The sequence below is a fragment of the Falco biarmicus genome, chromosome 5 (genome assembly GCF_023638135.1).
Source record: "Falco biarmicus isolate bFalBia1 chromosome 5, bFalBia1.pri, whole genome shotgun sequence".
In the NCBI taxonomy this organism is placed as follows: domain Eukaryota; kingdom Metazoa; phylum Chordata; class Aves; order Falconiformes; family Falconidae; genus Falco; species Falco biarmicus.
Window position 1 is genome coordinate 2,562,540 of NC_079292.1, and position 16,115 is coordinate 2,578,654.

A 16,115-nucleotide genomic window follows, 5' to 3' on the forward strand; every position below is an offset into this window, starting at 1 on the left:
AATTAATAAAGAGGGAGGAGTAATAAAGAACTGACATTGCAGTTTTTGAGCAAAGAATACTTGCTGTAGATGATCAGCATGTTGATAGGGATGAAATGTAAATAAGAAAGAATATAAAATGTAATCAGTTACAGTGAGTGTAGTTACGTTATTAACTAATTTAATCTGCTGTTATCATAGACATGGATAGGCTACGAGTACAAGGAAATACAAAGTTCAGGAATCCTTTGTTTGCTGGAAATCAAATAAGTAATAGAATATCTCAAGGTGAAAGATTCATATTTGGTGTGTTCTTACACTTTTTCCTTTAGATTTGGTATTCTAGGTTTTGGATTGCCCAGAGAATATGATTGAATATATCTTTGGTCATGCTCAATATGATGTTCCTAAATGCTTAGGTATTCTGCTGCTTTTGTTCACTTACACAATAATACTTATCTAAATATAATTTGTACTGACAGAAAATAACCTTGACTGACTTACGTACTCTTGCTTTAACAAGGTGTCACCTTGGCAACCTTGTATTTCTTCTGTAGAAAAGATATAAAGTAGCTCATTTAAAAACAAACAACAGAATGAACCATGTCAAAAACATGTTAGGAGATACTTTTTTTCCCCATTTTTTCCTGTGTCAGTGTATTTTTAACTTTTTCAAGGGTTTGAAATGTAGAAAAGTTTCTATTAATGAAACTGATTTTTGTCAAATACTATTGTATTTCAAAGCTTATAGTTGAAAGAGTTTCATTGATGTTATAAGAAAGTCATCCTTTTTCTTTAGACTGGATTTGAGACTTGTGGTAGACACATTCACTTTGATATGATGGCCTTTTAACATCTTGTTTCTTAATATCTGTTCTTTTTCTCTGCCTTTCTGAGTTTCTGTTTTGTTTTGATCCTAAATGCAGCATCTGGTCACTGTTTTGCTTGGATTTGGTGATGTAGCCTCACTGTTCCAAGTGAGATCTCTGTGCAGCTGCTGTTGTCTTAACTGAGCCTGCTGCTCAGAGGGAGAGGGAAAACATATAACTTACTGAAGGTGTATGTCCAGTACTGTGAAGTTTCTCTTACTTCAACAATTGTTGATAAGCCCATGTCTGTTTGGAATAGTCATCATTGGTTTGAAGTGACCACCCTGAAACCACTCATCTACCTATGACCATAACAATCTTTCGTTTCTGCCTCCTGCCAATTTTCTGTAAGAAAAAGAGATGGAAGTATGAATTCATCCAGCTGGATTTTTTTTAACAATGATTTATTTAACTTCATATTAATGCTGTTGTCTCATTTAAGACAAAATGGATTTTGCAAGTATCATTTTTGCTAGCATGTATCTAATGTAAAAATAGGGCATCCTAATGATCAGGTAACTTAACACCGCAAAATCCAGTATACTAGAGTTTTTTGTTTGCTTCAGTTGCTTCTTTGACAACCTTTAATTACAATTTAGAATTATCTTTTTTTTCTTCAGTAACTATCTAGCATCAATAAACTTTTAAAATCTGATTCCTTTTTCTTGGGATATATTGCATGTATTTTAAATATTGTACTGGTTTCAGTGGACTGTGTTTTCATTCCTGGTTACAAGTAGTTGTGAGTCTAGAAGTAATTTGCTCTAAAATAACATGCCACACCTAACATGATAATTTGCATTTCTTGATATTATAGATGCACCTTTCTTTAAGAGTAGCAGAAGGAATTTGGGGGTGGGAGGGTAAAGACAGATGTTGCCAATAGGAGTCCTTGTCATAACAAAAAACCAAAGAAAATATGAATCTATAAATGGCCAAAATCAGTCAGTTGTGATATCTACTCAGAAAGTAGTTCTTCTAATTACTTTCTCCTGTGCTTCGTTTTCTTGGGGTGGGTAGATAGACAGGTAGGCAGAATGTTTTTAACGGCTTTGTTGAAACATAGAATTTGGAAAATATAGGCATATGATAGAAGCAAAATTCACTGGAATATACATAGTTAATTAAATTATTACATAATTAATTGGACTAAGTCTATGCAAAGTAAAATGTAGAATTTTGTTGTCCTGTATTCTTTAACAGGTTGATAATTTGAACTTTAGCAGTTTTAAACCATATTTTCTACTCATAGTAAGAAGAGGTACAAGCAGATATCTCAAATACTGTTTCTTGGGGACACTGTTAAGCGTCTTTTGTCTTTACATTTTTTGTAATTTTGCTATAACTTTTTTCACATGATAAGCAATTTTCACAAAAAAGTATGTGTCAAGTCCCGCAGATTGGTTTAGCTGGGTATGGTATCTGACAAGCAGCTTTCGAGAGAATGGAGTACAACATGAAGAGTGAGAATATGGCATGGGATTCGATTCCAGCATTTGGACATAAAGTCTCATTCTCTTTCTGTAACTGCAAATCTCATTTTTAGTTAGGATCTGTGTAAGCATATTATACGATAATACTGGATATCTCTTGCATGTTAATATAAGGCATGTAAACTAAAAAGTAATGGTGAGAAATATCCCAGAAAGTTACCTTATCACAGTCAGTATGTATTATCATAGGTATCCTTATGGATAGTGATTATCCGGTATTTTATTGATTCATTAGAACTGCCATATAATTCTGATTTCATTGGACTTTACAAGAAGACGTGATCATTTTTGTAAACAACTTTGTGCTAATTTGAATATATCTATGTATATTGTTAGTAGTTTCCTTGGTTCTCATGACACGTTTCTTGTTTAATAGAAGAATTACGGAAGTTGAGTTGGTCTGGCATTCCCAAACGGGTTCGTCCAATTGCATGGAAGCTTCTTTCAGTAAGTTGTATTTTTTTTTTTCTTCTTCCTTTGCATTTAGTAGTAATAGGGTTTTTTCAAGCATTGCAAATAATTTTGCTTGACATGTAATCCATCAGTAATACTTGAAATCATTGTGTCTTGTTGCTGAATTGTAATGCAAGTTCTGTTCTTTTGCTCAATTTCAAGATTAATTTGTCAAACTGAAAGGAGGGGAATGAGAAGGAGTAGTAAATCATGTCAGCTGTATATCTTTACTTTTTCAGCCTGGCTTTTGATGAAAGAAAGGCTTATGTGATGATAGTTGCCTCTTTCAACCAGTTTTGATGGAATGGTGGAGAGTTCAAAGACAAGTACATTTTACGGTTTTCTTGAAAATAGGTAGAGGAAATGAAGCCTATTGGTGTCCTGCAAAAAGGCTTCGTACTGACTTTAAGGTTAAAGTAACTACAAGAAAGGATTAGCACTATACTGAGGAGAAGCAGTGATAGTATCTTACAGGTTTTTTGGCCAATTTTTCTGTAGTGGTTTAAGACAAAACAAATCTGAACTACTGTGGTCAGTTACCTTGTGGTGTTGGCTCCTCTGATGTCAGAACTGTGAGTCAGTTCAGGGAGACAAGCTAATTAAGAAGTTAATGACTTTTTTGTAGTGTGAGTTTTTGGCTGGCTGTGTTCTCTGAACTTTGCCCAGCGGTCAGAGGATTTTGCAGCGGTGTTACCTTGGGAACAGGTTGAGCGAATTAACATGGAACAGCACTGGAGATGTTTCAGTTGGACATCAGAGACAAGCTTTCGGGAATTTGGGATTCACTGGGTGTGGTGTTACAGAACTTGATTTTTTTTAAACGGTTTGCACTATATTTTAAAAGCTTCTTCTAAAAAAATACAGTGTTTTCCTGATAGGAGTTTTTTAATGTCAATCTTTTCAGCTATAATACTTGTGGTGGCAAATGGTTGTGCATTTTAGCTGCTGTTTGTCTGTGGTTGGGAGAAAACTTGTGAGGATGTTTGTATTAAAAAGAATAAAAAAAAAAATCTCAAAACTCTCCAGAGGCTCTGAAAGACACTTTATCAGCAAATCTTCGTGCATTTAAGAACTGTTTAAAATTCCGAGTTATACACACAGCAGTTTAACACTCTTGAATTTTTTAGAGAGTAGACTTAAATAGCTTAGCTTTTTGTAGAATGATTCAGTGGGGAATGCGAAGTATTTACTTCAGATTGAGACTGATTTCCAGTGACTGAAAGAGTCTCTTTTGCTGATGACTTCTAAATTTGCATTTGAAGGAACTAGGCTGCTAAATGCAGATGCAGCTTATTAATGGTGGATTTTCAAGTATCCTACTGTAACTGAAATGAAACATGCAGTACACAGTTTATTTTAGTTCTGTTTCCAAAGTTGGTGTCTGAGACTTTGGTAATGAAAAGAGCTTTTTTTTTTTTTTTTTTTTGTCTTAACGTTTAGGATGCCTGTTTGGAAACACTCAAAGTGAAAAAAATTGTGACTAACTCAATATTGACTTTGAAACATAGTAAGCTAAGGCATAGTGCTCTGCCCTGATGGGGCCACAGTTGGAGTACTGTGTCTAGCTCTAAGGGTCCCCAGTTCGGGAGAGACAGAGAACTACTGGAGAGGGTCCAGCAGAGGGCTACAAAGATGAGTAAGGGACTGGAGCATCTCCCTTACCAGGAAGGGCAGAGAGACCTGAGCCTGCTTAGCTTGGAGAAGACAGAGAAGGGATCTTATAAATATATATTCTTCAGAGTGGAATATTAAATAAATAGCAATAATAAATAGCAATATTTTAAAAGTTCCTAGCTTTTATTATGTATTTCTTGTCATGATTTCTTATCTACTAAGCGGTTGTCAATACATTTTTGGAAACACACAAAAATGAGTGATTTAGTAATCATTACTCTTCTATACTGTAACACAGCAGCTTGTTTCATCTTTCCAAAGTGGGGAAGAAAAAGTTCTTTGAGCATCTGCGGTCGTAAACTCCGTGATGCTTTTTTCTAAATGGTAGTTAATTTTTAAGTCACATCAGTTGTTTAAACATGTTGCCTATGCCTAACGTATGTCCCAGGTAAGAGGGTGTAATGTGATCATGTTTTGTGCTATAGGTGCACTGGAAGCTATTGGTGAAATAAGTGTACAGAAGCAAAACTGTTTTGGTTAAAGGTCAGTTTCAAAACCAAAAAAGACCAGAAAACCAAAGAAACCAAAGTGTAACTTAGAACTAAATAAAAGGTGGATATGTTTGTTTTGAATTATTCAGAAGCCTTACTTAAAAAGCCCAAACTATGACTGACTTGGGGAACTGAGTACAGCTGGTAGTATTTGAGGCAGAAGGCGAATTGTGATTGTAATCTTTGTAAAATCAGCATTGAAGTTGGAATTTTAAAAGTAAGATTTAAATAATAATGTTAACATACATTTGATGAATACGTTTTTTCAAAGGGAAAGCATATGAAAATCAATATAATGCTTAGGGGCTGTTGATGTGATGCATCTCTACTGGTAACACTATATAAAAAAAATAGATGATGTATTTTAAAATACAGCAAAAACTTTAGATATACTGTACCTAATCATAAAGCAGAACTATTCAGGCTCACTTCTTTTTTGAATAACAAAACTAAAAATAAGTTTGCAAAAGCCTTTGGAGGAAATTAATGAATAAACAGATTAAACTGTCCACCAATTTATTCCCTGATGATATGTTGCAAGCCTTTCCAACTTTTAAAAATAAAACCTAATTTGTAAAGTGTACAGGAAACAAGATGTGTCCAATTGAAAGATGGCTTGTCTTAAAAACTGAATAATAGCAAAAAGACTTGCTGAGAAAATATTGGTATCCTTCGAACAATCATGTTTGATCTCACAAATGTGCTTTTCTAATGGAACTAAGATGTCCTACAGGAAAAAAAACCAACAACCCAAAAAACAACCATTGAAAATAAATGGGAGGCAGAATTCAATATGTAACTTAATAGAAAGCACTGGGACAGGATATTAAATGTCAGACTGAATCTTGAGGCAAAAGTTAAGCTGGTGTGATTTAAAGTATCTGGAACCAGACACGAGTCAATACATCTTAAAAGATAGTTTTCCCAAAGCGAGTACCTCTTCAGGTGTCTGGAGCGTAGTGTGGTTTGTACTTATTCTGTTGCCATCTTAAACAATGAAGAAATTAGAACAATAACATCTTAAATTATTTTAATAAGAAACATAGAATTGTTTAGGATGGAAAAGACCTTTAAGGTCATCAAGTCCAACCATAAACCTACCACTGCAAAGTCCACCACTAAGCCAGTGCCCTAAACGCCACGTCTACATGTCTCTTTAAATACCTCCAGAGACGGTGACTCAACCACGTCCCTGGGCAGCCTGTTCCAATGCCTGACAGCCCTTTCAGGGAAGCAATGTTTCCTAATATCCAACCTTGGATAATATCCATCCCTTGGAGCAACCTGAGGCCATTTCTTCTTGTTCTATCACTTGTTCCTTGGGAGAAGGACTGACCCCACCTGCCTACAGCCCCTGTCAGGGAGTTACAGAGATTGAGTGATAAGGTCCCCCCTGAGCCTCCTTCTCTACCGGCTAAACACCCCCAGCTCCCTCAGCTGCTCCTCACAGGGCTTGTGCCCCAGACCCTTCACCAGCTCCGTTGCCCTTCTCTGGACGCGCTCCCCCACCTCGATGTCTGTCTTGCACTGAGGGGCCCAAAACTGAACCCCGTGTTCGAGGTGCGGCCTCACCAGTGCCCAGTATTGTGGGACGATCACCGCCCTGGTCCTGCTGGCCGCACTGTCCCTGGCACAAGCCAGGATGCCGTTGGCCGCCTTGCCCCCCGGGCACCCTGCTGGCTCATGCCCAGGGCTGTCACCCAGCCCCCCCAGGCCCTTTCCCCCCAGGCAGTTCCCAGCCCCCTGCCCCAGCCTGTCGCGCTGCGTGGGGCTGGTGTGACCCAGGGGCAGGACCCGGCACTGAGCCCTGTTGAACCTCCTACAAGTGGCCTCGGCCCATCGGCCCGGCCTGCCCAGACCCCTCTGCAGAGCCTCCTGCCCCCCAGCAGATCAGCGCTGCCCCCAGCTCGGTGCCACCTGCAAACTGGCCGAGGGTGCGCTCGGTGCCCTCGCCCAGGTCATTGATAAAGGCATTAAGCAGGGCTGGCCCCAGCACGGAGCCCTGGGGACACCAGCTGTGACCGGCCGCCAGCGGGATGTAACTCCGCTCACCACCACCCGCCGGGCCCGGCCGGCCAGCCAGCTTTTAGCCCAGCATAGAGCGTACCCATCCGAGCCATGCGCAGCCAGTTTCTCCAGGAGAATGCTGTGGGAGATGGTGTCAAAGGCTTTACTGAAGTCTGGGTAGCCACACCTGCAGCCTTTCCCTCATCCACTAAGCGGGTCACCTTGTCATGGAAGGAGATCAGGTTAGTCAAGCAGGACCTGTCAGTGTGGCTTTCTGAAAGACTGGGCCTGATCACCTGCTTGTGTTGTACATGCTGTGTGATGGCACTCAGGATGTTCTGCTCCATAACCTTCCCTAGCACCGAGGTCAGGCTGACAGGCCTGTAGTTCCCTGGATCCTCCTCCTGGCTCCTCTCGTAGATGGGTGTCACACTGGCTGATCTCCAGCCTGCCAGGACTGCCCCAGTTCACCAGTGATGCTGATAAATGATGGAAAGTGTCTCAGTGAGCACTTCTGGCAGCTCTCTCGGTACCCTTGGATGTTTAAACACTTGGTGTTTAAGTGGTCTAGCAGGTTACTGGCCATTTCTCCTTGGATTATGGTTGCTTCATATAGAGATATTTTTTAAAATCTGTTGATGTTTTAGTATGTTGCGTATTTTGTCCCTAAATGTTGAGTGAAATAGAAGTTGTAGAAATGGGTTATGATGTTGGAATGTTACTGGATAGTAATGGAACCTGTACACTTAGTGTTTATTTTTATTGTATAATTAGCAATTTTAACATGTTAGGTTTAGCCCTTCTGTTTTTCTTTGTAGTATTTAGGAGTGAATATGGAAATTGTTTTTGTAGTTAAATGCGTAGCATTTTATTAGTTAGTTGCAGTAGGTATGTCTCATTCTGTAACAGTAAATACATGCTGCTCGTCGAGTATAGCATTATTTTGATCTTAGGAGAAGTATTTTTGTTAAAGAAACTTAAGTCTGACAATTTTTTTTCTTTGTTTTAATCTTTACTATTAGTATGGTGATAGCTTTGCTGTGGAAAGTGAGCTTTTGTAATATTGGCAAGAAATATTTTAATTTGACTTGACTAGTGAATAATATGATTATTAGGGTTTTTTTACGTTGCCTTGGATGTCCAGATCTCTTTCATAGTCATTTATCTTTAGAATGTTTCTGATACAAAGTTTTTTTGTTCAGGACTGCCATGTATGTAAAAATGGACTAGCTTTTTTTTTTTTTTTCAGTGTTAGGGGGTATGTGTTTATCATTTGAGATCAAGCTGCTTACAAGAAAGCATTAATTATTTTTGTATATTCAGGAAACTTTTTGGTGGCCAGTTACTTTAATAATGGTGTTTCTAATAAGTATACCTTATACGTAGAAGTGAACATTTAGTAGTGTTGATGATACTTCTCATAAAATGCTGAAATAGTAACCCGAGCTTGTTGGTTTTTAAATGTAAGTAGACTTAGATGCCAGAAATAGCGATCAAACACGAAAATCAAGATGGATTTATTTTTTGGGTAAGATAGGAGTTTTTTGATATATATAAATGATTTCAAAGAAGAACTGTTCAGCTACGTTCTGTACTTGACGCAACAATATATAATCCTGTATTTCTGATACATGACTTTATTAGTGTGTCCATACCTTAAGCAAAATAGGATAATACCATAAATTGCTTTTGGGAAATAATGAAGGAAGTGTACAGCTAGCGTTCGTGCATCTTAAGAGCCCGGTCACTGGTGCTGTTGAGTCTTTTTCTGTGATGAAACTTTTAATAACCTGTTGTGATGAAATGAAAGTTGAAATTATTTTTTTCCTCTTCTGAAACAGTGAATAAAGCAGCTAGAATGTTTGTAAAGCTTTTGAATTAACACTCAATTGTATTACAAGTTTAACCATAATTTAAACGTATTTGCTAGAGTATATCATTCCTACTTGAAAATCACTGAGATAATATGCATTTTGTTTAAAAACTTAATAAAACTAATAGCCACATAAAAATACAGAAAATAATGAACTCATATAGAATTACATTTATCTGAACTTATTATTTGAGCTTTTCTCTTTGGAAGGCAAGCATTGTCTTGGAATTCTTGATGAAAAATTGCTTGTTAAAGCTGAAAACCTTTAAGAAAAAAATTTTAAGAAAAAAGCTGATTTTAGTAAGGTGTTTTTATCTGAACTTTTGTATCAGTTGGAATGTTCAGAAAGCTGATTTACTAAAGGATTATTCAGATCCATGTAGGACTGTATGGTACTATACAGTTTATTAGCATTCCTGTGACATGTAATCGAATGCCGGTACAGCTTTTTGTAAAGCAAAGAGTAATACCCTTTTAATTTCACTGGATTTTTGTTTGTGTGGTTTTTTTGGTTTTTTTTTCTCTCAGGGCTATCTTCCTGCAAATGTGGACAGAAGAGAAAGCACTTTACAAAGAAAACGCAAAGAGTATTTTGCATTTGTTGAACAATACTATGATTCCAGAAATGATGAAAATCACCAAGATACGTACAGACAGGTAGAACACCTATTAAAGTGACTTACCTACAGGAGATCTGCTAAAGAACTGAAAGAGGTTCTTTTTGAAGTTTGCTACTGTTTTATCTATTTCTTTTATTTTACTTGATAGACAGCTCTCTAATCAATTGTTTCCCTACACTGCGGCAGCAAAATAATGAAATATTTTGGTCTGAAATTTAAAATAGTAGATTTCTTTAACGCTAGCTTTAGTCGTGCTATGTGTCACTTCCATGGTTTTCCATTTAAGAATAGTAGGGTTTTCAAATCTTTGACCTCCTGCTCAGACTCTCCTTCAAATGAATGAGGATGGAGAGGGAAAGTATAACAGTGACTGTTTCTTGCTAGCTCCATGCTTCTGCTTAAGACATTGAAACTGTGTGATTTGCAGTAAAGAGGGGCATGTCAAACTTTCTTAACCACCCAGATAAGCAAATAACTTAATTTTTTTTTTATTAAAATGAATTTTTTGTATCAGTAAATAAAGACTAAGCAATACTACTTTAGCCTTCCTTAGGACAGAAGATGCTGAGATTGTTCTTTCAGGTTCAAGCCTGATCTTTAGTAGTAAGATGCGTATATGGTAGTGTCAATTGAACATGACTTTTCAGAAGTAGTAGTATGTATTTAATCATAGTTACTTTGGGGAAATGAGTATTGCTAATATGACTGTAACTTGCAAACAGTCAAAATGTGATGTAAGGATCCTAAAATGTGAAGACAAAGTATATGTAGTTTTTGATGGGGTTTTTTTGCTTCACTGATAGATTAACAGTGACTTACAGATTTGGCCATATGTTTTGAAATACAGTAAATCCATGTTATTCCAAAAATAGTTATACAGTGGGATTACAACCAATACTGTAAAACCATAGGATTGTTGTTACTATAGTGTTATTTAAAAAGTGTGTTGCTGGTTCCTTTTACGGTGTTCTTCTTTCTCTCTAATTAGATCCATATAGATATCCCACGCATGAGTCCTGAAGTTCTAAGACTTCAGCCTAAAGTAACAGAGGTAAGAATAAGATCCGAAGAATTTTATTTTTTCTAAGAAACCATGTTATTAATGAATCTGTTATCACAGGATTGTTTAGTAATTAATTTGACAACATTTGCTATTTTGACTTCAGGGCTAACTTTAACAAAAGTCAAAAAAATGAGGATATGTAAGTATAGGCTAAGAATAGCAGTGTAAATACAAGTAGTAAAAGGAGTGGCATCTCATTGATCTCCTGCATTGAATCAGTCAGTTTGGTCTTGTGCCTTTGAGGGTTTTTTCCTTTTTTGCTTTTTTATATATTTAGTTAATGAAATGTTTTTCAAGTACTCCAGAGCATAGTTCCCATAGTTCTATGTAACTGTCAAAATCATTTAAGGTCTGGAAGTTCTTATCGTAGAGTCTTCCACTTGGGAAATATTCTTGTGAATTTATAGCATGACCGGTTTGTGTTCCTTCTTTGATTATGCTTCTTTGTAAGTTTTGTATGTTGAGCACACTATTGAAATTCTTTTACTACTGTATTAAATATACATGAATTAATAATAAATGTTAATCACATTGGTCTATATTGTTGGGTAATTGAATCCCATGGGGATTTTTCTTTGTAAAGAATAAATAGTACAGATGGTGTGAATCATCCTCTTTCAATTACTACTTTTAATCCTTCAGTATCTTCTTATTCCTAATGTTTCTAGTTAGACTTTCAAATGTATTTCATGTATGTTCTTAGTATCGTTATAAAGCCACATAGAACATCATCTGATAGTTCATTAGATGATATGAGAAGTTAAATGCAGAATTAGCTTTCACTGGTTTTTCTGCTCTTGTGATTATTTAATGGAAGTGCTCCTCCACATGTTGAAGAAATCAGTTTGGAGAAATAGCATATTGTGGTATTCTGAAAGAAAATTACATAAAAATACTGTGTTCTTTCTGCTTTCTACATGGTGGTGTTTTACCTGGGCTTTTCTAGGGGCGAATCAAAAAGTAAAGTAAGAACAATAAAGGGACAAGAAGTGAAACAATACCAGTAAGAAATAAACTATTAAAGGAATGTGTCAGTTGTGTCAGTGTTGTAGCTAGAAATGAGCCAATAAATGAAACCGGAGGTGAATATTATTTCTTGGAAAAAATAGTTACTGAAAGAAGAATACTTAAATACTTCTAAGAGGAAAGAAATACTTGTACTGTATCAGGAATAGTCTTTTAAATTGTTCTAAAGATGTATTTGCATTCAACATAGTGGTGGCTTTTTTTGGGTGGTTTCTTTACTTCCTTGCATCGTGTGGTTAAACTGTTCTGAAGTTTTCAGTGAAGATCATCGGTCTCTTGAATATGACTTTGGTTCAGATATACAAGGCTTGTGTTTTTGTACTTCTTGGTTCAAGTGGAAATGCCCCAAAATTATGGTTCGTTCCCACCATGCGCCTCCCCCCCCCCCCCCCCCCCGCCCCGGGTGTTTTAGTGAAGGAGAAATTAGAAGCTGTTTAATTTGTCTGGTGTAAGAATGTGTGTCTATTCTTTTTTTTAAAGGAAGATTGCAAAGTAAAAAACTTGTCTTCAAGAGTGACTCCTAGGTGGTGTATTTATTTCTAAATTAGCTGAACAATTGTAAAAACAACTTTAAAATAGAAATTCCAGCTAAAAAGCTAATTTAGAATGTTTAATGTCCTTTCTTTTAACCAAATTATTTGGATAAGAAGTAGCTTAATAAAAACTGATGATAATAATAAATGATACTAAGAAAGACGAACTATTCTCATTGGAGAATATTTTTAAATAAAGCATTTAGTAAAATAATAGGATTGTCAGACAAACTTGTGGGATCTTGGACTAGTTTTGTCTTTTGTTTATTAGATTATGCATAACACAATATATTTCTATGACTGCTTTTAAGAGATGGTTAATACATTTTTTTAGATGCAAACTTGATAAGAGTTTATAGAAACACAGCTTTGTATCTACCATAGTTACGTGCTTTTTCCATAATACAGTTAGAAATGTTAGAGTAAACTTGTATTGATAGTTAAAGAAGATATGGTCAAGGTTTTCCAACATTTGAAACATTTTTTTTTTGTTAAATATTTGGTGTGTTGAGGAAAGCATCTTATTATAAGACATTGCAAAGAATTAAGTTACAGGGTATTTGCAGTCTCTTTTTGGTTAAATGATTAACTTAGAGCTAAAGAGTTTATTTGGAAATTTGGAGAGTATATTAATGTGAAGAAGATACTAGTGCAGTATTTTTTAGAAGCAGTCATAGTTGACAGGAGAATTTTTTTTTATAGCTGAATTGTAATTAATCTGAAAATAGGCTGGTTTAATGAAAATGCTGACAGTCAACTTCAGAACTAGTAGACACTCCCAGGATAAAACACCTCTCATTATTGCTTGGGAATAATTAAAATAAAAAGGAAATACTGTGTCTAACTTTTTCCTAAGTATAATCCAGTAATATCAATAGAATTTCAATACCAATTATTATTCAGTGAAGTTTGAGCCTGGATTGCAGTTTCAGTTAATTTTGTGGGACCATTAAAGGTGAATTTTTTTAGATCTTCTTCACTTTTAGTTGTCTTTTTGCAGATTAACAACATTGCTCATGTAGCATATTCATTTAATGGGATTGACTGAGATGTCATTTACGAGTGTGTTTCCCCCCACAAAATTAGCATTGCTTTCACTTCTAGTTATTTGTTAAACTTGTCCAAAAGCATGTTTTCTAATGCTTTCTAATCTTAAATACTGCTTTGAAGTAAACATTTTAAATCCATACTTTTTAGAAACTGATTGCTCTTGCAAGTGGCATTGAATTATTTTCCAATGCTAGTAATTCTATTTCATGTATACAGCCCCTTAAATTAGTATGTTGAATACAGCCTGGTAGATTTCTTTAATTTGAATGTTTAGTAAATTGGGCCACCTAACAAGCATAATTGAGCCAGATAAAATAGATGAACATAATTCTTATTTATGTGATCCAGGCATTGCACAAGTAGAGTGCTGCTGCTTTCATGTTTTAAAAAAACAACAATCCCTCTGTGGCATGTCCCCCCTCGCCCCCAAAAATAAAAAAAATCCCTGTCCATACCCAATATCATCCATTTGATCCAAGAGAACTGAAGCCAACTTGCGTAATGTCATCTTACAAAGACTAGTGTAAATGATGCTGGTAGAGTCATGACATCCAACTTCTCCCTTGCTGCATCCTCTCCCTTTCTGGGTTTTTGGAGCCCTACCCTAGCACAGCCTCATCCCCTATCCTCATAGGGGATCCCTTCCTATTCCCAAGGGCTCATGCAGACAAGGGCCTCTCATTGCTCCCAGAGCTGACTGCCTTTTAGGGAGGGGGGAGATGTTGCTGGTCCCAGGTGAGCAATGGTCACTTTCCCTTTTTTTAAGGCAAGTTGACAGGAGCTATAAAGAAGGGAATCAAAGTATGCGTCAGACAGGTTTCAAAGGGTGTGGCATTGTGTGCAAGACTTACTGTGGTTATGATGTTTTTTGTACATATTTTTGATGCTGCAGAGGTTTGGAATAATGATACCGCTACTAGGAAGAATGTCACATGGAATGAGGTCAAGAGACTGAAGGCAACAAAGCCGGGAGACCTTACAGCAGCCTTCCAGGACCTAAAGGGAGCCTACAAGAAAGCTGAAGAGGGACTTTTTACAAGGGCATGTAGTGATAGGATTAGGGGAATGTCTTTAAACTGAAACTTTAAACTGAAATATTTAGATTAGCTATTAGGAAGAAATTCTTTACTGTGAGGGTGGTGAGCCCCTGGCACAGGCTGCCCGGAGAAGCTGTGGCTGCCCCGTCCCTGGAAGCATTCAAGGCCAGGCTGGAGCAACCTGGTCTGGTGGAAGGTGTCTAGTGTGTGTGTATGTTACTAGATGATCTGTAAGGTCTCTTCCAACCCAAAGCATTCTATGGTTCTATGAAAAATGCTAGTCAAAAGACTAGAAGCATAATGTGTATAAACCTCATGATGTCTTCTGACTTCAATTTCCAAATGTTACTATTCCAAGATTTGTATTGCTCTTGGTGGTATCTGAGTCTCTGTTCCCAAAGAGCTTTTCATTAGAGTTAATAAAAGCTTTAATTTATTTTAACTTGGAATTTCATTTCCATAATAAAATGTTTCAGTTTAGAAGGTGTTTTGAGTCTGATGTGTGGCAATAACTCATTATTATGTTACTTTTAAAATCAGTTTGAAGTGCTTTACATTTTATGGGAGTTATGTGGATCCTGGGTGGGAGGAAGGTAATGTTAAAGGACTGGGAATAAATTGTGGCCCTCAAAGAGGAGGAGAAAAGAGTTAGAGGTCTTCCTCCATATGGTTCACAAAGTTTATTTTAAAGACTAATGACAGCAAGTTTAGGTTTGTTAGATTTGATTAGCTGGTGTGGTGTAGTCTGTAACTTACTATCAACGTTTTCTGTATCTTTAACTGAGTTTTGTTTAAATGTCTAGTACATGGCTGTGTATTTCCTGTCGATGCTTGCATAGTATGGGAGAAGTAATTCCAAGGAAACAACACAATTTAAAAATAGTTTATAAATTTGTCCCTGCCTCTTTGGTTTTTTTCCTATACATAGAAAACAAAAAGCAAATTCTTAAAAGCCTTTGTGATTGAAGGTTTGGGGGGTCTGGAGTTCCTCTGAGGTGGCAAAACCCACAGGAAATTCAAAATCTGCATTTAAGCTAATGAATCCTTCTCTTCATGTATATGAATATAGTTCTTAATGTTACCATGAATGAGAGTTAAATTCAAGAGAGAGTAATTGATTGGTAATGACATCTCATGAGATGTAGTGGCTCATAGTAGAAAAGTAATTCCAGATTCTGTTGCTGATTTGAAAATCAAGAAGGAAACCTTTGGGGAAAGTGACTTTTTTAATGAGCCCTATTTGAACACAGTGATGAGTGCTGTGTAAAAACTTAAATCAGTCTGCCTTTCTGGTTTCAGTGCTCATTTTTTTTTTTTTTTCTTTCAATTCAGAACAGCAAATGAAACTTTATGGAAATGGTTAGGAAATTGAAAACACTATTTCAGTGTGTATTTGTTGAATTTCTGATTAGAAGGCGATATTAAATCCAACGTTTAAATCACTGAGTGGTCCTTCCTGCTCAGTATTATTAAAAACAACCCAAATCCAGACAACACCCCTACCCACTTAGTTTTCATACCTGGATTTTAAAAATGTTTGAAATCCATAGGCTTCTCAATTTGCAATGTAAACTATGTATGTTATCAGGTTCTGAGTAAAGGAAAGTTTGGTGGTACAAATGTGGGGATTGTTTGACTTGAGAAATGCCTTAATGAAAAGCACTACTATTTTAATTTTTACAGTGTCTGTTACTGAATTACCGATTCTTTAAAAAATTATTTTTTTGATTCTCACTGTGTGTATTTTGTAACCTCATCACACCAGGAGTTTATTTAGCCTAGTGCATAACACTATTCTACGTTCAAAAATTGCTATTTAAATGGGTTTTTCTAGTCATCTCTATCTATTTGTTTTGAAGAGTTATTTGTATTTGCAGTATGCTAAACGTCTTTTATTTGAAGTAAAACGGAATAACAGTGATAATACTGAAAAAATTAATGTTACTG

At 36.3% G+C, this 16,115-nt stretch overlaps 1 protein-coding gene across 3 annotated transcripts in view; it reads left to right on the forward strand.

The window, feature by feature from the left end:
• The window catches only part of TBC1D22A (TBC1 domain family member 22A), a 180,093-nt gene that overhangs the window by 29,088 nt on the left and 134,890 nt on the right, over positions 1-16,115 (forward strand). For all 3 annotated transcript variants that reach the window (XM_056341127.1, XM_056341130.1, XM_056341128.1), the window contains exons 5-7: positions 2,718-2,788; positions 9,368-9,496; positions 10,448-10,510. In XM_056341127.1, coding sequence (XP_056197102.1) covers positions 2,718-2,788; positions 9,368-9,496; positions 10,448-10,510 — 263 coding nt within the window. The remainder of the gene's footprint in view (positions 1-2,717; positions 2,789-9,367; positions 9,497-10,447; positions 10,511-16,115) is intronic.